The sequence below is a fragment of the Erpetoichthys calabaricus genome, chromosome 2 (assembly GCF_900747795.2).
Source record: "Erpetoichthys calabaricus chromosome 2, fErpCal1.3, whole genome shotgun sequence".
NCBI lineage: Eukaryota > Metazoa > Chordata > Cladistia > Polypteriformes > Polypteridae > Erpetoichthys > Erpetoichthys calabaricus.
Window position 1 is genome coordinate 273,654,433 of NC_041395.2, and position 24,292 is coordinate 273,678,724.

At 38.4% G+C, this 24,292-nt stretch overlaps 1 protein-coding gene across 15 annotated transcripts in view; it reads left to right on the forward strand.

Annotated features, from left to right (window-relative positions):
- Positions 1 to 24,292, forward strand: part of kcnma1a (potassium large conductance calcium-activated channel, subfamily M, alpha member 1a) — a 733,327-nt gene that overhangs the window by 449,031 nt on the left and 260,004 nt on the right. For all 15 annotated transcript variants that reach the window (XM_051923733.1, XM_051923735.1, XM_051923728.1 and 12 more), the window contains exons 4-5: positions 3,258 to 3,351; positions 4,019 to 4,130. In XM_051923733.1, the coding sequence (XP_051779693.1) occupies positions 3,258 to 3,351; positions 4,019 to 4,130 (206 nt within the window). The remainder of the gene's footprint in view (positions 1 to 3,257; positions 3,352 to 4,018; positions 4,131 to 24,292) is intronic.

The window sequence follows — 24,292 nt, forward strand, 5'->3', positions numbered from 1 at the left end:
TTAAATAAAGCAAGCAAAATAAACACAAATTTATTCACTCCTTTTCATTTAAGTATGTTGTGGACAGTGGGAAGCCATCCAACAAACCCAAATAAGAACCAAGGAGGCCAGTATAAAATATACGTTTTTTTTTTATAAGAACAAAGACCTAATGCCCAGGCAGGGCCTTCCCAGAAACATTGATGCTCCTGACTACCACTTGACATAGCTAGTTCACTTACCTACAAGTACTCTAATAAGCAAGCCAATCTCACCTTTCACTAGAATACTCCTTTTTCAAACACTGGGCTCTGTTTCTCTGGTCAGTTGAACCCTTTTTAATACTGATCATTGTCTCATCTACAGACTCAAAGCTCAATCGCTGACTGAACAGAAACAGTTTTTTAACTCCTGACATGAGCACTTCCAGGTGTTCTTCAGGGTAGAGAAACCTGGACTATATTCTAACATTCCCTCTTTTGCTCCCAGAGGCTCTTGTACTTTAGCTTCATAGCCACTGTTGAAATTAAATGGTGAGCTTTTTAGTAGTTATCCTCCTTGGTATCCTATTGGTGTCCATACACATTGAATTAGGGATCCCCAATTACCCTCTAATGCCTTGGGGGACTCTTAGCATTTTATCCTCCAATAAATATGGTGGGGTCTTGCTTGGCCTGCATTCACTCAGTGGTTTTTGACAATGCTGATTGAAAAGTCAAATGTAAAAGAAATATCAACCTCTGAACAAACTGTAAAATTATATTTTACTTTAAATATAATGTGGTTCATTACAGAGCATAACACTGTGTTGAAATCCGTGCTTGATGAAGTCTTACAACTGCAGATTTATAAAATTAAATGACCTGATTATCAGAGCAAGAAAAGGAACCAGTAATGGCTATATAACATGCAGAAGGAGTGTGATGACATGTTTATGAAAGAGAATCAGGTCAGAGGTCAGTGTGGTTTAGAATAGCCAGTCATGTGCATGTAAATGGGGGAACCTACTACAGATTTCCAGACATGGGTTATGGAACTGGACTTAGGTGAAACCCATTTGGTCATTCTTTACTGTTACATTAAGGACAATCGAAGGAGATGCACTGAGGTACAACTGGTTTGATATTAGGTCAAAAGGTCTTATTTTGTGCCTGGCCCTTTATAGTGTGTTGACTTATGTCCACACAAAGCACCCACTTGAGTGATTCATCACTTGACTGTTTAAAGGATGTTCCTAAAAATGTGTTGCAAGATAGACCAGCTAGCATTAGCTAGGCAGTGAGTGGCATAGTATTTAAGAGTATGGTGATGTTATGCCAGCAAATTTAGAAGCATCCTAACCAGTTAGAAGTACCTGTCTCCTATATGTCCAACCCACACAAGGCGATATATTTTGCTATCTACTATTTCGTATTTTTAACTGTTTGCTCTTGTGCCTTATTTCTGTGCAAAAGCAAAAACAATATTTTTATTCCTGTTAGCCTGCTTTTTATAGTTCTGGATTTTTAGTGGCAAGAATACACCTATACACCTGTAATCTATATACTAGATACCACAATTCTTATGTAAAGTTAAAGCAAGAATATTTCAGCCTTTCAAAATCAGCAGCCAGCCTATAAAATTAAAATCTCTAATATTGTTTAGAGAGAAGATTTTTCTAGTAGTTGTGTCCAACTAAAAGATTACAAAAATCTAAAATGCTGCATATTTTTGTTGACTATGGAATACATATAATTCACCTATGCTGCAAGAACCACTGCCTAATATACTAATATTTAATACTGATCAAGGGCATCTCATCTTTGCATATGAAATGTTGCTGTTCCTTAAAAATGTAAGAATTATTGCAATAATAAAATTATCTTTACATTCTGTATTTTAAATACAACAAAAATATTTATAAATGCTCTAATGATTTTAAATGTCAAATGCTTAACTGTTGTCTCTCTCCTGCGTAACAATATACTGTGTTTTGGGTTGTTTATCATTTAAAACTCTGATTTTTCCCTAAATGTGAATATTATATATATATATATATATATATATATATATATATATATATATATATATATATATATATATATATGAAGTCTTTTTTTCAGAACTGCCTATACTTAGGTTGTTAAAAATAAGGTCAGCAACATAGTGTGCAGTGTCTTATTAAAAAATGCCCTGCATACTGTAACTCTGCTAAATTTACATGTAAATGCTGAATTTAAAATATTTTTTGATTTCTAAAGCAGAGATGAGAGCCAAAGCAGGTTTGGGGTCAGTTTTGCATATTAGTGAATGTAGGTGCATTATAATAGATGCTGTTTTAGCCCATTAAAGGCCAGTCCTCTTGCATGTGTAATGACCTGATAGTACAACCAGGTACTGGTCACTGGTTTTTTTAAATCTATCTATCTATCTATCTATCTATCTATCTATCTATCTATCTATCTATCTATCTATCTGTCTGTCTGTCTGTCTGTCTGTCTGTCTGTCTGTCTGTCTGTCTGTCTGCCTGTTTACACTAAATGGACAACACTTAGCAGCATAGCAGCAGCCTGGTTATCTACCAAGTCATTACAATTTATGAATTCTGATACTTTAAACATTATATGGGCTATAAAGGTGAGATTGCACTTGATGCTAGCATTTGCAATGGCTGCTTGAACACTTAATAAAGACAAAACCCTGCATGTATCAATTAACCCTTAAAGTACTGCTTCTGCTTTGCATTTCTATTAACAATCCACCTTTGCACATTGAAGCAAAATCCTATTAATCATATCTAACTATCTGCTGTAGATATTGAAATAGTTATTATTCAATATCAGATATCAAGTATAATAATTAAATAGAAAACATAATAATTTAAATAATCTGCATTTTTGTTGATTATCAATTTTTTGTGTCTTTTTTTATCAGCAGCAAGTTTTATTGCATTTCAAATATACTCATTTTAAAGAACCAACATTTGCTTGTAAAATTTTGGAAAGGTTTTGGTTTTCACTTTTTTGCATTTATTATAAAAATCTGTAGAGAAGGGAATTAGTTCTTTAAGGGTTAAACATCGGAACTAATAAATCAAAAGCATATTGTTTTGCTGTATGAAAACTGTGCATGTTTTTTTTCAACAGAGAGGTGACTTGAAAACCAATTGCATTTTTGCCATTCTAACTTTATTTTTTGCAGGAATGAAGACAATGTAAAACCTTTGATTATATTGTTTGTTAATCTATCTAGTTACAAATAGCATATTGAATAATTATAACTTTCATTGTTCTTGTTAGCCCCATAGAATCCTGTCAGAACTTCTACAAAGATTTCACATTACAGATCGACATGGCTTTCAACGTGTTCTTCTTACTCTACTTTGGTTTGCGAGTAAGTATTTAGATGAATTCAACTTTTTTTGTAAACTTTCTTCCAATTTTTTTATATTTAAAGAGGGCATAAATTTTACATCCCCTATGATGGACTGGTGCCCTATCCAGGAGATTGTTCTTGTCTTGTGCCCTGTGCTTGCTGTGGTAGGCTCCAGCCTCCTACAGCCTGCTCAGGATTAAGCATGCTTAGAATTTAGTACAGTATGATAACTTTTAATTTTTTTTAAAAAGAGTGTTTAGTATGCTTGGTTGCCATGTTACTGTATTATAATGGAATTGTATTTCTGGGAATATCATAAACTTAAAAAGGGGCTAAATAGCTTTTAATACCATTGAGAGATTAATTTAATTTACTGTAACTTTATTGTACATTATAGTTTATGTACATATATAATAATGTGTGAACAGAAAACATTGTATAAAATTTAAATATAATTTCATGCTCAGGCTGGTGAACAGAACTCAACAACTTATGAGAAGTTTGGATGATTTTTACTTTTCATCATTTGGATACCGATAACTCTTTCACTACTGTCATTTACCAAATGAAGAAAATAAATACATGCTTCAAAAATGAAATGTATCTGTTAAAAACAATTTCTGTAATTTGTAAAACATTTTAACTGTTTGTGTAATTTCAAACAATATATTATTTTTTCTTACAGTTTATTGCAGCCAATGATAAACTGTGGTTCTGGCTGGAGGTGAACTCAGTAGTAGATTTCTTTACCGTTCCCCCAGTATTTGTATCTGTATATTTAAACAGAAGCTGGCTTGGTAAGTAAATATCATCATTTCATTAAAATAAATAGATAATTGGACAAGTCATTGATTTTATTGTGTTTGTTTTTGGTTATTTCTGTAACAAATCAGATCCTTCTTTGCATTATGTACAGTGGTGATATTAAATCTGCACCCATTTTATACTTTTGCACATTTTATGGGTTACATTATGGAATCGTAATGGATTTTAATTTGGATTTTGTAGCTTTTAATGAATATGAAAAAAGTTGTTAAAGATAAACATAACTCTATAGATCTATCTATATACGTAAATAAAAAAGAAAACAACTAATTTCATGAGAATTTTCTCCTTCACTTTGTAATAGAGACACTTTATAAATCATTTTGTATAAATTTCTACTAGTTTTCTACATCTGGACATTACACTTTCTCTAAAATTGCTTAAGCACTCTTGGGTTAGACAAGCACTGTTGGTGAACATCTCATCACGTATTCTTGATTGAGCGGGTGTGTGAACATTGTCTGGGCCACTCTAGAATAAATCAGCTGCTCAGTATCTTACCTTTATTTTACACTTTTCCACATTTTACTCCAAGATTTCTTGTTACTGTATTTTGATGAATGCATTTAATCACCTTTACAAATTTTCCAAACCCCAATATAGAACGCATCATTAGTTCATAGGGTCAATACTTCATCATAAAACGGTGCTGTCTTTGGTGCTAGATTTGAATTTTCACTCTGTCTTTGTGGAGTACTTTTTGTTAGGAAGCAGTACTAACTAGTTGTGCAACATTGTAGAGCTACAGTAAAACATTGTAAATACCTACTTCAAGCGAGTGTGGACTCTCTGTGACTATCTGAGGTTCGAGTCTCTGATTTCTTTTCACATCTCACTGATGTATGAGGTTTAAGTGAGATGGTGCTCTGTATTAGGCTGATTCTTGCCAGAAGCTTGATGCTGTCAGGTTAGGCTCTGGCTCTCCACAACTGTGCATTGGAGCAGGAAGATTTAGATAATGAATAATGGATAGATGTGACATTTTATTAACATTAGAGAGATATATCGTTCTGTTCAATGACAAAAACATCTTAGGTAGAGTACATTCAGTTGCTGTACTGCTAAACTGTGAAAAGGCACTTGTGGTTGGGTGAGGCATAAATACTTTATAGGGTCACTGTATTTATATTTGTTGCATGAATAAAAACATGTTATACCATAGTGACATGTACCAGATTACTAGCTGTTGTCTTTCTTTCCTTCATTGTAATACAGGGTATGTGGATACCATATAAACATGTATAGAAAATAATTATAAAGCTTTTATCAGTGACACAAGGAGATGAAGAGGTGACATTATAGAAGTGTCTTTATAATTATGTACAATAGGTTTAATGATATTTTAAAATTATTTTTTCAGTAAAAATATAAACAGAGATGTAATCTGAATAAAAGTTTTTTTCCAGAACTATTAAAAATATTTATTCATGCAGACAGATTATGAATTCTTGGAATAAGCTATGACGTAGAGTAGTAGCAGATATTACAACTTTGGCGATCTCAAAAGACTTTTTCAGTGGTTTCAGTCATAGACCTCATTTACATAACCTTGTCATTTCCCAATGACTGTTAGTCATCTAGTCTAACATCCTCAGCGACTCCTGTCTGACTAGTCTGTGACAGGCTTGATTTTGCTTTAAGTTGTGGGGGTGAGCTCTTTGTACATAACAGCAGACAACCAATGAGCAGTCGCCCAAAAATACAATGGATGTAACGCATGGCAAAGCATAAGGAATGCGGGCGTTTTTGACCTCACAAACAGAAGAGAGGCTCATTTGTCTGATGATACGTGTTTTATGTGCCCTGACAAGAACTGGAAAAAAGAAAAATAAAATGCAGAGATTGCAGCTGAACTCACTGTACCTATAAATCCTTCACATGGTACCATCCGGCCAGACATTATTGGCTGTCATATTTTGCTAATGAAAAACTGTTCCTGAATGCCTTTATGTAGTCATCTAATTTGACATAACCTGTAAAATCTACCCATGCAATATGACATGCTCAGGCAATGAGATCAACAACTGTAGTCATTAGGTCAATAGTAACTAACCAATTATGTTAGGCTAGATAGCCTATTCTTGACTAAACATTTCTTATGTTCTTAATGCTGCTGTACAAATAAGTGTTTTTAACAAGGCCATGCACTGAAAGATCTACTATTACGACTTGACGATTTTGTACTTTTTTCATCTTCTTTAAAAAATTGCTTTCAATAGTGGAAGAAAAGTATTATATGTATTTAAAAAAAATGTGTTTGTGCTGTGGGTCAGGTGGTTTAAATTATTTTCTTTATGTGTTTCTTCTGCTACCATGCTACTTTGTTTTTGCCATGGGCACAGCTGTGTTAAGTTTTCATTGCCATGGTTGCCGGAGATGGACTGCTAAAAGTTTCATTGCATGATGTCACAGTGTGACAGTTTATAAGCTTGCAACATGTGTATACTTATATTTGAGTTTCTGAATATTTAAAAAAATAATTGGTGAGTTATTTAGTGTATTTCTGGCAACAAACATTAGCAATTTCTTTTAGAGTTTGTTTCTGTGGTTTTGGCATTAGGTTATTTTGAACTCCTGGGAAGTGACAATGCTTTGGTATTTTTGATTACAATCCATCTTATGATCTTCCATTGCTAGCATGCTTGTAGCAGGGAATTGTGGTCTGAATCACAATCTGATTGTATGGGTGGTTACCTACCAGGTAACGCTTGTGGTTGGTCTGCAAGTCGGCAAACATCTGCCACGATGCTATGAATGTAATTACCCCGATCTCCAGGCTGTCAAATAAAAGAACCACATGCCGTGGCGCAACGTAAAGAGGCTTCGCTGCTGACGTCCGGGGTTCGATCCCTGAGAGGGGTGCAGTGAGTGTGTACACCTGATGAGCCCAATTAAGGGCGAAACACGTGTCGCGTACTCTTTGCATTATTTGACAGTAAACTATGCAACATTCTATGATGCTCTTCTCGCAACTGAGAGGGCACCGTGGCGGATGTTTGCCGACTTGCAGACTAACCACAAGCGTTACCTGGTAGGTAACCACCAATACAATCAGATTGTGATTCAGAGTACGAATGCTATGAATATATATATATATATATATATATATATACTAGGGGGTTATCCCCTGCATGCTTTGCTCACCAAACCCCTTTGCCTGCCACTCGTGTTGTGAAGAGGGGGGCTGAATGCACCCCAAGGAGATGCATTCGCTCCTCCGAAACCCCCTCTTAAACGGTGATACAATGGAAAACAAATACAGTTTTTTTCTACGTCCTATTTGCTCAATCAGCTGCTGCTGAACATGTAAAAGCCAGTACAGCAGCTGTCTTTGTCATCTACTCTTTGACTTTTATTTCCGGCCCCAGGCCTGGTTTAATCTGTTGGCACAACGTCTCGTCTTGCGGGATGTGAGTTCTTGATATTTTAGTTTATAATTTAAAAATGGAATAAGAATCTGAAAATCTAACAACATCACATTAAAGTTCGATAAATTCTGAAAAGAATGATACCAAACATATATATGTAGGTTTTAAAATAAGCCCGATTTAAAGTGTGACTAAAAACGTCACATAAAATCTTTGCACTTTTAGGCTTAGGATTTTATATATATGGAGTAGATATATATGCACATGTATACACTGATCAATCACAGCATTAAACGTAGTTTTTAAAGTGGATATTTCTATAATAATTTCTGTGACATTGAGCATTACAAAAATAAGAAATCTAACAACGAATATTGGTACTGTGTTTATTCTGTTTGAAATAAGTTTATTGACTGGTTGGTAATTAAATAAAATATGAATATCCAGTTTTTTCAGCGTGAAAAGTACTTCAAATTGTGTAATAAAGTAAATAAAAAAACCCCACTAATTTTCCAGACAGACACAAGAGGCTTTTAACAGACATAAACAAATGGTACACTTTTCTCTGGAGATTACAAACAGATGTAGGCTACACAGCTAAATATGATTTAACATCCATTAGATAAATGTGTGCAGAACACTGAATGAAGTAATAGCGGATACACTAGTATAGTTGCTTTGACTTTTTGATTTCTGGATTTTTGTCAGATTTCAGACACATCATAATTATTTACTGTGTACTGTTTCTTTATGTTTTTGTTTAGAAAAGTCTGACATATTTTAAATGGCCAAAAAATCAGCTCATAATTTAATTTACATTATGTTCTGGTAACTTGCTCATCTATCTATCTATCTATCTATCTATCTATCTATCTATCTATCTATCTATCTATCTATCTATCTATCTATCTATCTATCTATCTATTATGTACACACAACACACTATATTGGGAATACCAGCTTACATGAAATTAACATTAGAGATGCTGTACATTGCATAATGTTTAAAACGGGTTACTTATCTGATCATAGATCGTAGATCTTTTGAATTAGTGTGCTTATTTTATGAAGCCTTGATTAGCTAGTCTTGTTTTTTTCCTTATTCTTAATATTGTTCAAAATACTACATTTTTCTTTTTGTGATTTACAATTTAAAAAATAGATTTATACACATTTAAACATTATTTTGAGTCTATAATAACAGTTTAAGATAAACTACTTGCATATTTCATTAAAAAAAAAAAACAAATAAAAAAATTAAACAGAAAGTATAAACAAGACACTATGTGGCAATAAATATTTATTTTATGTATAGTTAGGCTGTTTTAAGCTATCTGTAGATTTTGGGGGACAAGACAATAAGCAAATGGGCCATTAAAGAGAACTAGAGGATACATATGCCAATCAGCATATCATTGATGTTTATCCTACCTAAAAAATCGTTCAATGGCAACCAGGAGACAGACAACTCGGTTAAAAGACAACTCGGCGAAAAGACAACTCGGCGAAAGACAACTCGGCAAAAAGACAACTCAGCAACATCCTTTACCAGTTAGGTAATAGTTAGGTTCAAAGAGATTTTTTAATGAAATTTAAATGACAACGTAGGGTGCCGGAAAATACACAGAATCTCGTGCTTTATGAGAGTCCCAATACGTTGGGAGTAAAGATATTCCTTAAGCCATACTCACAGGTCACCTTTTGTATTCTAAATAACGTTATCATACGATTACAATCAATACAATTTATATAAAGGATTAGCAATTTTGGTTGCAGAAGATAATGTAAGATAGAGCTGTTCCATCTGCAGAATAAAGTTTGTTCGTCAATTATATAAATTTATTTTCAACATTTTAAATCACGTTATCATCCATCCATCCATCCATCCATCCATTCTCTTCCGCTTATCCGAGGTTGGGTCGCGGGGGCAGCAGCTTGAGCAGAGATACCCAGACTTCCCTCTCCCCGGCCACTTCTTCTAGCTCTTCCGGGAGAATCCCAAGGCGTTCCCAGGCCAGCCGAGAGACATAGTCCCTCCAGCGTGTCCTGGGTCTTCCCATGGGCATCCTCCCAGTTAGACGTGCCCGGAACACCTCACCAGGGAGGCGTCCAGGAGGCATCCTGATCAGATGCCCAAGCCACCTCATCTGACTCCTCTCGATGCGGAGGAGCAGCAGCTCTACTCTGAAGCCCTCCCGGATGACTGAGCTTCTCACCCTATCTTTAAGGGAAAGCCCAGACACCCTACAGAGGAAACTCATTTCAGCCACTTGTATTTGCAATCTCGTTCTTTCAGTCACTACCCATAGCTCATGACCATAGGTGAGGGTAGGAACATAGATCGACTGGTAAATTGAGAGCTTCGCCTTGCGGCTCAGCTCCTTTTTCACCACAACAGACCGATGCAGAGCCCGCATTACTGCGCATGCCGCACCAGTCCACCTGTCGATCTCACGCTCCATTCTTCCCTCACTCGTGAACAAGATCCCGAGATACTTGAACTCCTCCACTTGGGGCAGGATCTCGCTACCAACCCTGAGAGGGCACGCCACCCTTTTCTGGCTGAGGACCATGGTCTCGGATTTGGAGGTGCTGATTCCCATCCCAGCCACTTCACACTCGGATGCAAACCGATCTAGAGAGAGCTGAAGATCATGGCCTGATGAAGCAAACAGGACAACATCATCTGCAAAAAACAGTGACCCAATCCTAAGTCTAGCAAACTGGACCCCCTCAACGCCCTGGCTGCACCTAGAAATTCTGTCCATAAAAGTTATGAACAGAATTGGTGACAAAGGGCAGCCCTGGCAGAGTCCAACTCTCACTGGAAACGGGTTTGACTTAGCGCCGGCAATGCGGACCAAGCTCTGGCACCGATCGTACAGGGACCAAACAGCCCTTATCAGGGGGTCCGGTACCCCATACTCTCGGAGTACCCTCCACAGGATTCCCCGAGGGACACGGTCAAATGCCTTTTCCAAGTCCACAAAACACATGTAGACTGGTTGGGCAAACTCACATGCACCCTCCAGGACTCTGCTAAGGGTGTAGAGCTGGTCCACTGTTCCGTGACCAGGACGAAAACCACACTGTTCCTCCTGAATCCGAGGCTCGACTATCCAACGGACTCTCCTCTCCAGGAACCCCGAATAGACTTTTCCAGGGAGGCTGAGGAGTGTGATCCCTCTGTAGTTGGAACACACTCTCCGGTCCCCTTTCTTAAAGAGGGGGACCACCACCCCAGTCTGCCAATCCAGAGGCACTGTCCCTGATGTCCATGCAATGTTGCAGAGACGTGTCATCCAAGACAGCCCTACAACATCCAGAGCCTTGAGGAACTCCAGGCGTATCTCATCCACCCCCGGGGCCCTGCCACCAAGGAGTTTTTTGACCACCTCGGTGACCTCAGTCCCAGAGATGGGGGAGCCCACCTCCGAGTCCCCAGGCTCTGCTTCCTCATTGGAAGGCATGTTAGTGGGATTGAGGAGGTCTTCGAAGTACTCTCCCCACCGACCCACAACGTCCCAAGTCGAGGTCAGCAGTGCACCATCCCCACCATATACAGTGTTGACACTGCACTGCTTCCCCCTCCTGAGACGCCGGATGGTGGACCAGAATCTCCTCGAAACCATCTGAAAGTTGTTCTCCATGGCCTCCCCAAACTCCTCCCACGCCCGAGTTTTTGCCTCAGCAACCACCAAAGCCGCATTCCGCTTGGCCTGCCGGTACCTATCAGCTGCCTCCAGAGTACCACTGGATAAAAGGGTCCTGTAGGACTCCTTCTTCAGCTTGACGGCATCCCTCACCGCCGGTGTCCACCAACGGGTTCGAGGATTGCCGCCACGACAGGCACCAACCACTTTACGGCCACAGCTCCGGTCAGCCGCCTCAACAATAGAGACGCGGAACATGGCCCATTCGGACTCAATGTCTCCCACCTCCCTCGGGACGTGGTCGAAGTTCTGCCGGAGGTGGGAGTTGAAGCTACTTCTGACAGGGGGCACTGCCAGACGTTCCCAGCAGAACCTCACAACACATTTGGGCCTACCAGGCCTGACCGGCATCCTCCCCCACCATCGAAGCCAACTCACCACCAGGTGGTGATCAGTTGACAGCTCCGCCCCTCTCTTCACCCGAGTGTCCAAGACATGTGGCCGCAAGTCCGACGACACGACCACAAAGTCGATCATCGAACTGAGGCCTAGGGTGTCCTGGTGCCAAGTGCACATATGAACACCTCTATGTTTGAACATGGTGTTCGTTATGGACAATCCGTGACAAGCACAGAAGTCCAATAACGAAACACCACTCAGGTTCAGATCAGGGGGGCCATTCCTCCCAATCACGCCCTTCCAGGTCTCACTGTCATTGCCCACGTGAGCATTGAAGTCTCCCAGCAGAATGAGGGAGTCCCCAGAAGTACCTACCCTCTAGCACCCCCTCCAGGGACTCCAAAAAGGGTGGGTATTCCAAACTGCTGTTCGGCGCATACGTGCAAACAACAGTTAGGACCCGTCCCCCCACCTGAAGGCGGAGGGAGGCTACCCTCTTGTCCACCAGGGTAAACGCCAATGAACAGGCTTCAAGTCGGGGGGCAGTAAGTATACCCACACCCGCTCGGTGCCTCTCACCGGGGGCAACTCCAGAGTGGTAGAGAGTCCAGCCCCTCTCAAGGAGATTGGTTCCGGAGTCCAAGCTGTGCGTCGAGGTGAGCCCGACTATACAGTAATCCCTCGCTATATCGCGCTTCGCCTTTCGCGGCTTCACTCCATCGCGGATTTTATATGTAAGCATATTTAAATATAGCGGATTTTTCGCCGCTTCGCGGGTTTCTGCGGACAATGGGTCTTTTAATTTCTGGTACATGCTTCCTCAGTTGGTTTGCCCAGTTGATTTCATACAAGGGACGCTATTGGCAGATGGCTGAGAAGCTACCCAACTTACTTTTCTGTCTCTCTTGCGCTGACTTTTTTTTTGATCCTGACGTAGGGGGATTGTCTAAAAATGCTGAAAGATTATCTTCACGTTGCTATCTTTTGTGCAGCTGCTTCCTGAAACGACATGCTGCACGGTGCTTCGCATACTTAAAAGCTCGAAGGGCACGTATTGATTTTTGATTGACAAACAAACTCTGTCTCTCTCTATCTCTCTCTCTCTTTGTCTGCTCCTGACGGAGGGGGTGTGAGCTGCCGCCTTCAACAGCTTTGCACTGGCGGTGCTTCGCATACTTAAAAGCCCTATTGATTTTTGTTTGCTTTTCTCTCTATCTCTCTGACAGCCAGTGCTCCTGACACGCACTCCTTTGAAGAGGAAGATATGTTTGCATTCTTTTAATTGTGAGACAGAACTGTCATCTCTGTCTTGTCATGGAGAACAGTTTAAACTTTTGAAAAAGAGACAAATGTTTGTTTGCAGTGTTTGAATAACGTTCCTGTCTCTCTACAACCTCCTGTGTTTCTGCGCAAATCTGTGACCCAAGCATGACAATATAAAAATAACCATATAAACATATGGTTTCTACTTCACGGATTTTCTTATTTCGCGGGTGGCGCTGGAACGCAACCCCCACGATGGAGGAGGGATTACTGTATCTAGCCGGAACCTCTCAACCTCGCACACTAGCTCAGGCTCCTTCCCCTTCAGAGAGGTGACATTCCATGTTCCAAGAGCCAGCTTCTGTAGCCGAGGATCGGACCGCCAAGGTCCCCGCCTTCGGCCACCACCCAACTCACACTGCACCCGACCTCCTTGGCCCCTCCCATAGGTGGTGAGCCCATGGGAAGGGGGACCCACGTTGCCTCTTCATTTATCATCATTTAATATAATTAAAAAATCTCTTTGAACCTAACTATTACCTAACTGGTAAAGGATGTCACTGAGTTGTATTTCGCCAAGTTGTTTCTTCGCCGAGTTGTCTTTTCACCGAGTTGTCTTTTGCCAAGTCGTCTTTTCACTGAGTTGACTGTCGCCCAGTTTCCACCGAACCTTAAAAAATATGTGACATTCCTAATATGAAACCCTTATATAGAGAAAGGAAGATTTTGAAATTAGCCCTAAATTTAAGTTGAAGACAGTGTGAACACTGAAGAATAGGACTTACGTGGTTGGTTGTACTTCTTACTTCTAGCAGTGATTCTTGCTACAATATTTATTTAAATAACAGAAACTACAAAAACAACAATTTGAGCAGCCAGTGAATGACACATTGCAGCATTTTACTAGAAATAAATACATAAATTAACTTCTGTGTGATGGCCATACTCATAAAAGTCTTAATTTGCCTATATTTTAAGTTGAACAGTGTTGTAATATGTGTAGTTAAAAATAGAGTGGTGTCCAAAAAACATGTGAATTGATTCTCCAGAATAAATGTCTAGGCCTACTGAGTTAGAAAGAGGTATTACCTTTTTGGTGTCTGTATCATTCCCACCAATTAATAACATTTCTATTTATTTTATATTCAAAGTCAAGTAATTAATTGCTGATACTGTATTTTAACTCGCAGACACAGATAATGTAGGATGAAATGGAAAAAAATGTAATTTGACCTGAAAGAAAGATACAGCCTATTATTATCTGCACACGAATGAAAGCGAATATTATGTTTTAAAATGATCTCACAAGTGCAGCATGTAAAGTCAAAAGTATAATGGTCTTAGTACTGAGCCCTGTGGGACAACATATTTACCTTCAGAGCACAATAAGTTGTACAGTTGTCATGTCATGTCATTATCTAACCCACTTCATCCATATCTAGGTTGTGGTGGGTTGCTGGAGTCTATCTCAGCTAACATGGGGTGCAAGGCAGGAACAAACCCTGGACAGGGCATCAGTCCATCACAGGGAGCACAATATACTAAAACTGATCTGATAACTGCTATATGAACTAAACCATGTAAGGATAGTGTCTGAGGGCGGAACATAATACTCGAGCCTGTGTAAGAGAAGAGAGTAGTCAAAGGAGTCAATGGCTACACTCAAATCTAGTAAGGATGTGTATATATGTGAAGACACCACTGATGCAGAAACTTACACTGGAAATTTAGAGAGACATATACTCCTGTCAAGACAATGTCTTTTCCCAGGATCTCCATGTATATTTCAGCAGGACAATGCCTGGCGTCATTCTGCACAAATTACAAAAACGTGGCTTCGTAGACATAGAGTCCGTGTGCTTGACAGTCAAGATCTGTCGCCTATTGAAAATGTGTGGCACATCATGAAGGGGAGAATCAATCAGCGAGGACCACAGACTGTTAAGTAGCTCAAGTCTTGTATTTAGCAGGAATGGGCAAAACCTCTGCTTGAAAAACTGCGACAATTAGTTTCTTCAGTTCCCAAATGATTAAGAAGTGTAATTAAAAGAAAAGGGCATGTGACCCAATGGTAAACTTGCCTCTGTCTCAACTTTTTTGTGGTGTGTTGCAGTCATCAATTTCTAAATTTGTTTGTTTAACAAGTAAAATTAAGTTTGTTGGTGAAAACACTGAAAATCTTTTCTTTGTCCTTTTGCCTGTTAATTAAAGGTTCAAGTGAATAACCAAATTACAGATTTTCGTGTTTATTGCATTTTTAGAAAGTGGCTCAACTTTTTTGGAAATGGTGTTTGTAGATTTCAAGCTGACAGTTATAGATAGTGTCACAAACGTGTGCATAGGGTGCAGCTGAAGGGCTTAGAGATGAATGATAATACGTCTTCCCAAGGAGGTGCTGGGTGCACTGATGCTCTTTCTGAGTTCCCTGCAGGTCTTTCCCGGGAAATCCCACCAGGAGCCACTTCCTCAACTCGGGACACATCACTTCCGGTCCCGACCCCAAGGACGACGTCACTTCCGGTCCCGGGCCCGAGGACGACATCACTTCCAGTGCCGGCCCCGAGGACGACATCACTTCCGGTCCCGGCCCCGAGGACGACATCACTTCCGGTCCCGGACCCGAGGACGACATCACTTCCAGTCCCGGCCCCGAGGACGACATCACTTCCAGTCCCGGCCCCGAGGACGACATCACTTCCCCCAAACTTCCTATAAAGCCTAACACCTTTTCCCTGGAAGTCAGTTCTGTTTTGGACTCTGTCTTGTAAACTTGACTCAACAACGAATCATTGACTTTTGCAGCCAGGATACTGAATTATACGGGTGGCTGCCCCAAACCTTGCCATGTCTCTTGTCTCTTCTTCTCACAATAGATTTGGTCTTTGAAACAAGTATTGCACTGGCTTTCCTAACTTTGTTTGACATGCTTTCATGCAAATTAAAAAATATCAGCTAGCTGACGGGTGTAGTATGTAAGTATCCTTCTGAAAACAACATTTGGCATAGAAAAATGTATTTGCTCTTCAATATCTTGAGAAGCCACACTTAAATCCTCATAATGAATATTGAAGGTTGGCTGAGGCATACCTCTTGCTGTTTCAGCGCATTCTACTGCTTCATGATGTTGTGTTCGTCAAATCAATGTTATTTGAAACCTGGAAGCTATCCTAAAATTAGGCCATTTTCAGCAAACACGTTCTCTTAGATTTGTAGCAACATAAACTGCACACACACCATATCCAAAATTACCTAAAATCTTTACTAAACCTCTTCACAGAAAGCTAAATTTTGCATAATTTCTGCCATTTAGCAATGGCAAAATATATTGTTCTGCATATATAATAATGATTTAAGAAGATGTTTTATACTGACATTGATTTAGTACTATTTCAAACCTAGACACTAGTGCTAGCCAGTGAGCTACACCATCACAAATAATTTTGACACACCTGCATGGCACCATAGTTGATGCTACTTCCTTATGAATCCAGTATCTTTAGTTTGAATTCTGATTATTGTCTGTGCCAGTTTTACACTGTCTGCCCATGTCCACCTGGCTTATTTATAATTGCTTCATGTTTTTTCTCTTCCATTTCAAAGTATTAGGATAACTGCCAATTTCGACTTGCATAAAATGGGTCCAGTGATGTACCATTGTACTGTACAGGGCAGTTTCCTGCCTTGTGCTTGATTCTTGTGGCATAGACTCTGGAACTTGTGATCCTAAATTGAGTGAAGATTAGATTGTTTATTATATTATGTTATGCTGTCGAAGATGATTTGCAAATATGTAAGCTTTTAATAGAAAAACAAATCCCATATTTTCATTTAATACATATATTTTGAAAATAGCATTTATTTTCAAAATTACATTTATTATATAAGAGGGTATATGTGCAAAAAGTACTGGAATCTTGTAGTTTGAAAAACTATTTTTCTAATTTATCTATTATGACTTTATATAATTCAGTATCTTTAGACAAACTGTGAAGGATTGCATAGATTGAGTATCTAGCCTAGTGATTGAACTTTTATCCAAAAAGAGGGATAGCCCTGACATGCCAAAACTTCACAGAGTCTATGAGGCTGCCAGAAGGGAGGATACTGAGAGACAAAATAATAGAGTGCTGACAAAATAATAGAGTGCTGCTCAATTTGAATAAAGCATTTATGACTAGAGGCCTCTTTTACCTTTTCTCTTAAGTTACAGTAGAACACCTTAAAATTTAATTCTAACTTTACCTGTATTTTAATATTTTTAAGAAATAGCATTTATTCAAGATCAAGATTCTTAATCTTTTACGTATGAATTCTGGTGAATTAAAACTATTTCACATACTATTGCTTATTTAGGTTTTGCTTTCTGTCTTATATATGGATGCAGTTGTTTTGTTAAAACATTGGTAATCGTGTGTAATAAATACATTAAAACAGCTGCCCAAGTTATCTAGATGTGCTCTGATATTTTTGAGAAAAAACACTGCAAGTTTATTTAAAATGCAGGAGTGGCAATGATGAAGTAAAATTAAACAAAAGAATATATTATTGACTTAATTAGATACACATTTTGATAAACAAAAAATGGTCAGGCCCTCTGCATCAAAGAACTTACAAATTAACCAGCATTTTAGTGTAGTGAAAATAAATCCGCCACTTTATGGCACACTATATGTGAGTGATGCATTAATCTCCCATCACATCCACATCTCAGTTTTCTCTTTAAGCAACAGTAGTATGAATCATTAATACCATGGAAGAGAATTTGATGCATGCTGCAATGCCCACCAGGTTTGGTGAGATGCTGTGAAATGCCACTTATGAAATCATGGTTTCCATGTGACCCAATAGCTAGGCTGTATATGATTCCATGTGATGGCCACGGTAAGTCACAAAGCTGACCATACAGAAGCCACCGGGTTAAAACCTATCACAAAAGATGCTCATGTAAACATTCAAACAAATAATAAGTGGATATTATGCATTACCTAGACTTTAGCCACAGCTTAATAAAATAAGAGTAGTCTGCTAACGTGATCCCATTTACATCTGTGTGTCTATTGTACAATGTATGTTTCAAAAAAATATATGAAAAGTAAAAATGTGCAGGTTGCAGAAATATTGGACTTGGTCCACAATACATTTTGATGGTGCTGTCGGAAAAACGAAAGTCTGTTGTGGTGAAATAAGAACACTTACAAGCTATAGAATTAAATAATATTTTTCATTAGATAGATAGATACTTTATTAATCCCAAGGGGAAATTCACATACTCTAACAGCAGTATACTGATAGAAAAAACAATATTATATTAAAGAGTAATAAAAATGCAGGTAAAAACAGACAATAACTTTGAATAATGTTAACGTTTAAAACCCGGGTGGAACTGAAGAGTCGCATAGTGTGGGGAGGAACAATCTCCTCAGTCTGTCAGTGGAGCAGGACATTGACAGCAGTCTGTCGCTGAAGCTGCTCCTCTGTCTGGAGATGATACTGTTTAGTGGATGCAGATGCATTACCTGCATTACATGCTTTACCAACATGATTTGGCCTTTTCTTAAGAAAAATGTTAGAGGTGAAAATATGGAACAAGATGATCCGCTGTGGAGACCCCTAACAGGAGCAGCTGAAAGAAGAAGAAGAAGAACTGAGGTGAAAAAAGTAGGAAATGATAATGCTTTGAGAATTTGTTAGGCGTTGACTGACAGCCATGTTCAGTCAAACTGGTTTAGTGTAGTTTTTAAAGTGGATACTTCTATAACAATTTATGTGACAGTGAGCATTTACAAAAATAAGGCATCCAACATCAAGTAATTATTAACTTGAAATAAAAGTAAATTTAAGAGAAAAGTAGTTCTTTTAAAAAATATTTAAAGTAAAACTAACAATAAGAGCAGTAACTTCTCTGATGGGGAAGGAGCCTGAATTTACAATATATGGGAACTGGATCTCTCTGCTGATGTGGGGGCACCTCAGAATACCCCAGGATGTGTTTCTGGTAGCCAGTCTTAGCATGTTGAAACTGTAACCCTCATCAAGATAAGACAGTAGAAATGCTGAAGATGGTATGGTGATGACAATTATACAAATTCAGCAAGTTTTTGTAGATTAATTAAACTGTATGATGTGCAATACAGAAATGCAACTTGTGTAATGAACTTTGAAGCTTAAGCATTTTGATATCAGTAGATATTGTTACTGTTATTAAGATTAGTTGCTTCCATTGACCCCGAAGTAGTAAAAGCAGGTAACAAAAATAAATGTACTGTACCTACCTTGGCCAAGTAGTTGTATTTGAAGTCCTTCTCACAGCAATTGTCGGAGCGGGCATGTGCCATGGCTGACAGGAAAAGAACAGTGATACAGGCACTTGGCATTACTGACAGTGAAGCACATTGCACACATTGACTGATCATTTTCATCGCAATCATACTGTAAGTCATATACTCAACATGAAAAAGAAAGTCATATATGACAAAAGAACTGAAGGCGGGAGCTGCTTCCAGCATGTAATTGGATTTCAGGTCCTTCTCATGGTAAGCGAAGGTGCAGCCGTGTGAGATGGGAAAAGAACAGTGACGGTATCCGCTAACACTAAAGCACATTGCACAGGTGAGTGTATATGGGATCATTTTCTTCACAAATGCATTATGCATACTGTTAGGGCACGAAAGGAGTGGAGGCAACCTCGCAGTGACTTGGGGTGCTGTGTTTTGTAAGATGTGCATGAACCACCTTTCTAGCTTTGTTTCTTATTAGATGTGTAAAGTCCATTGCTGTTTTTATGAATATATTTTGTAAGCTTTAGTGATTTTACGTTAGCTTTTTATTTTGTTGTTTATTTGTGTTGTTTATTTGCAAAAACATATGATCACAAAACTTATCTTTATCCATTTATATATTTTCTTAACCCTCTTATTTCAATACACACCCCTCAGATGCTAGAGTATCTCCCAGCAGCAAAAGACACTAACATACAGGGAAAAAAAAATAAAATATGAGACCTGCAACATTTTCCAAACCAAAGAATATATTTGTTATGTATAAAGTATAAAGAGATGTGTAATGTCTGATAATAAATTTCCAGTATTTTTATTAACATAATTACATCATCCTCTAGAATCATAGTCTCACAGTAGTTTCCTAAATGCCAAAACGTACTGAACGTTCTTTAAAACCTCTTTACCACTTTAAACTACAAAAGAATGAAAGTCATGTGGTGTTTTCCACAAAAATCTGGTGTAACAGCGGGGCCACTCCTTGGGGAAGGGCTTTTGGGTCCTCTTAGAAAAATGTCTCTTTTTTCCATTATATTTTGGTGTTTTATAATTACATTTTTGATGGATTAATTCAAGCATGTTTTTAATTAATTGCTTAGTGATTATGATGATTGTCACTAAAACACAGAAAAGTGAACTTTACCAGTTGTTTTTATAAACATTAATAATAAAAAATCAATTAAATGAAATTAATAAGTTAACATATAATAATAAACAAACGAAAAGAGAGTTTCAAGTATAAAATATTTTCTCTGAATAAAAAAAGAATTTAATAAGGAATTTAAATATGACCCTTATAAATGAATGTATAATATACGGTGCCAGCACTACTTTGAGGTGCATCCACAGCCATTCTGTTCTATATTGTAGCTCACTGACACACTTTCATTTTTCATGGGTAATGCTAACTTGTGAGTTTGCTGCTGATTTGTACCCAGCTAGGACATCAAATCTGAAATAGCTGAGGTGTATTGCATGACTACCTAAGATTTATCTGGCACAAAGCACTTTCAAATTGTAGCTGTGATGATTTACAAAAACTTAGAAACAAGAGTGAAATGCAGCAGCATATTGAAAGGACATTCATCCTTTGCAGGTTAGCAGGTTTCCAACCCCAAGTTTTAGTTTTTAAACTGTTATTTAAATGAAATCATTACTTAGTGCCTGCATAGTGTGGACACAGTGGACGTGATTGCTAATGACACGGCACATTGAAAAGATGAGACAAATGTAAGCTTAGGTGCCAGTTTAATAAAATACTGTTAAAATGTGGCACAGTGACTTTTTTCTTGTTACGAAAACATGCCATAATATACAATAATAATATAATAATATATTATTATTATATTAATTATTATTATTATATTAATTAAATAATTAATTAATTAATAATTATTATATTATTATATATGTGTACAATAGATCACCAATGTTTTAATGGCCATCACAGCAGTAATGTTAAGGTGAAACAATGACATAAGCTGTCAATGAGATGCTGCAAATCTGAGGCCACCAATGACTTATACAGACATAGTTTCTGAATAACCTGTGTGAAACCACATAACATGACAAAGTTTCAGTTGTGTTGGTTTCTGAATATGAAGCTATGATGTGATTTGAACAACAATGGCAACAAATTAATAAAGTAAAAAAAAATGTTGACAGCACTTTTAATTGAATAACAATTTAATGGCATGAATTTACTGTAGAAGAGCGCTAAGCACAGCATGGCAAATAGTTATGGTTTCATTATTTATACAGATTTGTGGAAGCAGCTAAATTTTTAATTTGCTGGAAATGCTTGTCATTTGAAATACATTTATAAAGGAAAAGTGCAGCACATAGTGATCCTTCCTCACAGTTTCAGAGGCCCGGGTATAATCCCAGTGCAATAGTTTTCAGATTCTTCATGTAATTACATATTTTCTCCATGTACAGTACTCTGATTTCCTCCCACATCCCACAGATATGCAGGTTATGCTTACTGGCAATTCTAAATTGGCCCCATAAGAAACAACTGGTGCTTTACCAAGAGTTAGTTCATACCCTCAAACGGATGATAATAGGATGGTCTGCAACCCACAATTACAACTATCACTGAAATTAGTTTTGGTAAAAAATAAATGAATTAAAGCTTTCTAGTGAAACATGCAAGAAAGGGCATCAGGCACTAAAACAAAATGAATTTGTTTTTGGTATTCTATTGTTTGTTTATTGATATGTTAGCATCTGTGAAGGGCCATTAAATGATTAAAATTGAAATATCTCTAATTCCTGTTTTTGGGTTGAACATTTGTGCTACATTTCCTTATTGTGAATGTGGATTTTTCTTTGTGCAGTATAACAAACTGGCCTCCTGCTTGTGTAGGTTTTTTTCCTACTACCCAAAAAACCAATGCATTGCGGAATTAAGGAATTATCATAACTTGATTGAAGCTTTAATGGAGGAAATACAGATTACCCATAACTTAATGTTGTGTTTAAAATAGAAGACCTATTGGCAAGATAAAATTAAGTTATTTTTTCTGAAACATAAAAAAAAAAATTTGCTTCTTGCCCCAAGCAAGTTCCATCTAGCTAAATATTTGTATGTACAGTATATTATTCATTTGTGTTTTTTAGTTTGCTGCCTGTACAGTATCTCACTATAAAGATATTCTCATTGCAACATCTTCTGTGTATTAAAGTATAAAAATGCTTGCTGACTTCTAAATGTCAAAATATATTAGGCGCCTGCTAATTAACAAATTTTCTAATCCTTGTTTCAATTATTCTTTGATCATTTTGTTATTACTTATCACTGATTAGCACATTTTCAGGTTTGTGCAGTGTTAAACCCTCAGGATGGCAATTTGTCCATGAAAAAGTAAGTAGAACTCCATCTGGCTTTCAAGGCTTACACTAGTCTCATTAGTAATTAAAATACAGGAAATATTGCTTAGCTGACAACTGACAAACGTAGATATTTGACAGTATAATTGTATAGTGTAGTAGATGACATTGCAACAATTACTTCTATATTCATTTTAATCTTAATATTATTAAAAGATGGGGGGGGGGCTTATTTAATAAACTGAGGACAGCTCAACAAACATTCTTCAATCTATCCATTTTCTTCTTCTTCTTTCGACTGCTCCCGTTAGGGGTTGCCACAGTGGATCATCTTCTTCCATATCTTTCTGTCCTCTGCATCTTGCTCTGTTACACCCATCACCTGCATGTCCTCTCTCACCACATCCATAAATCTTCTCTTAGGCCTTCCTCTTTTCCTCTTCCCTGGCAGCTCTATCCTTAACATCCTTCTCCCAATATACTCAGCATCTCTCCTCTGCACATGTCCAAACCAACGCAATCTCGCCTCTCTGACTTTGTCTCCCAACCGTCCAACTTGAGCTCACCCTCTAATGTCCTCATTTCTAATCCTATCCATCCTCCTCACACCCAATGCAAATCTTAGCATCTTTAACTCTGCCACCTCCAGCTCTGTCTGTTGCTTTCTGGTCAGTGCCACCGTCTCCAACCCATATAATATAGCTGGTCTCACTACCGTCCTGTAGATCTTCCCTTTCACTCTTGCTGATACCCATCTGTCACAAATTACTCCTGACATTCTTCTCCACCCATTCTGCCCTGCCAGCACTCTCTTTTTCACCTCTCTTCCACAATCCCCATTACTCTGTACTGTTGATCCCAAGTATTTAAACTCATCCACCTTCGCCAACTCTACTCCTTGCATCCTCACCATTCCACTGACCTCCCTCTCATTTATATACACATGTATTCTGTCTTGTTCCTACTGACCTTCATTCCTCTCCTCTCTAGAGCATATCTCCACCTGTCCAGGGTCTCCTCAACCTGCTCCCTACTATTGCTACAGATCACAATGTCATCAGCAAACATTATAGTCCACAGGGACTCCTGTCTAATCTCGTCTATCAAGTCTATCCATTTTCTGAACCTGGTATTTACATAACCTTGGTTGCAGGGAGCAGAAGCTTATCCTGGCAGAGTTGGCTCAAGGCAGGAACCAAAATTGGTTGGAATGCACATTTATTACAGGTAATAATTACTCACATTGCTTTACTAGGCCAATTTGGAGTCATTATTTAATCTGAGATGTACTTGCAATTATAGTATTGTCAAATGTACAGAATACAGTGCAATTTCAGTCAGTCATTCTCCAACCCGGTATATCCTAACACAGGGTTACGGGGGTCTGCTTGAGCCAATCCCAGCCAGCACAGGGCGCAAGGCAGGAACAAATCCCTGGGCAGGGTGCCAGCCCACCGCAGGGCACACACACACACACCCACACACCAAGCACATACTAGAGACAATTTAGGATCGCTAATGCACCTAACCTGTAAGTCTTTGGACTGTGGTAGGAAACTGGAGCACCCAGAGGAAATCCACGCAGAAACGGGTAGAACATGCAAACCGGGAAGCAAACCTGGGTCTCCTTACTGCGAGGCAGCAGCGCTACCACTGTGCCACCGACAGTGCAATTTCATATTTTAGGAAATAAAATCCAAAGAAAACCTACAGTATATGCACAGAGTAAATGTGTAAAGTACACAGCGATGGGACCAAATAAGGACTTGAACCCTGGTCTCTGGATGTGTAAAACGGCGACAGTACTAATCACTGTGCTACCGGACTATCCTGGTCACCTTTA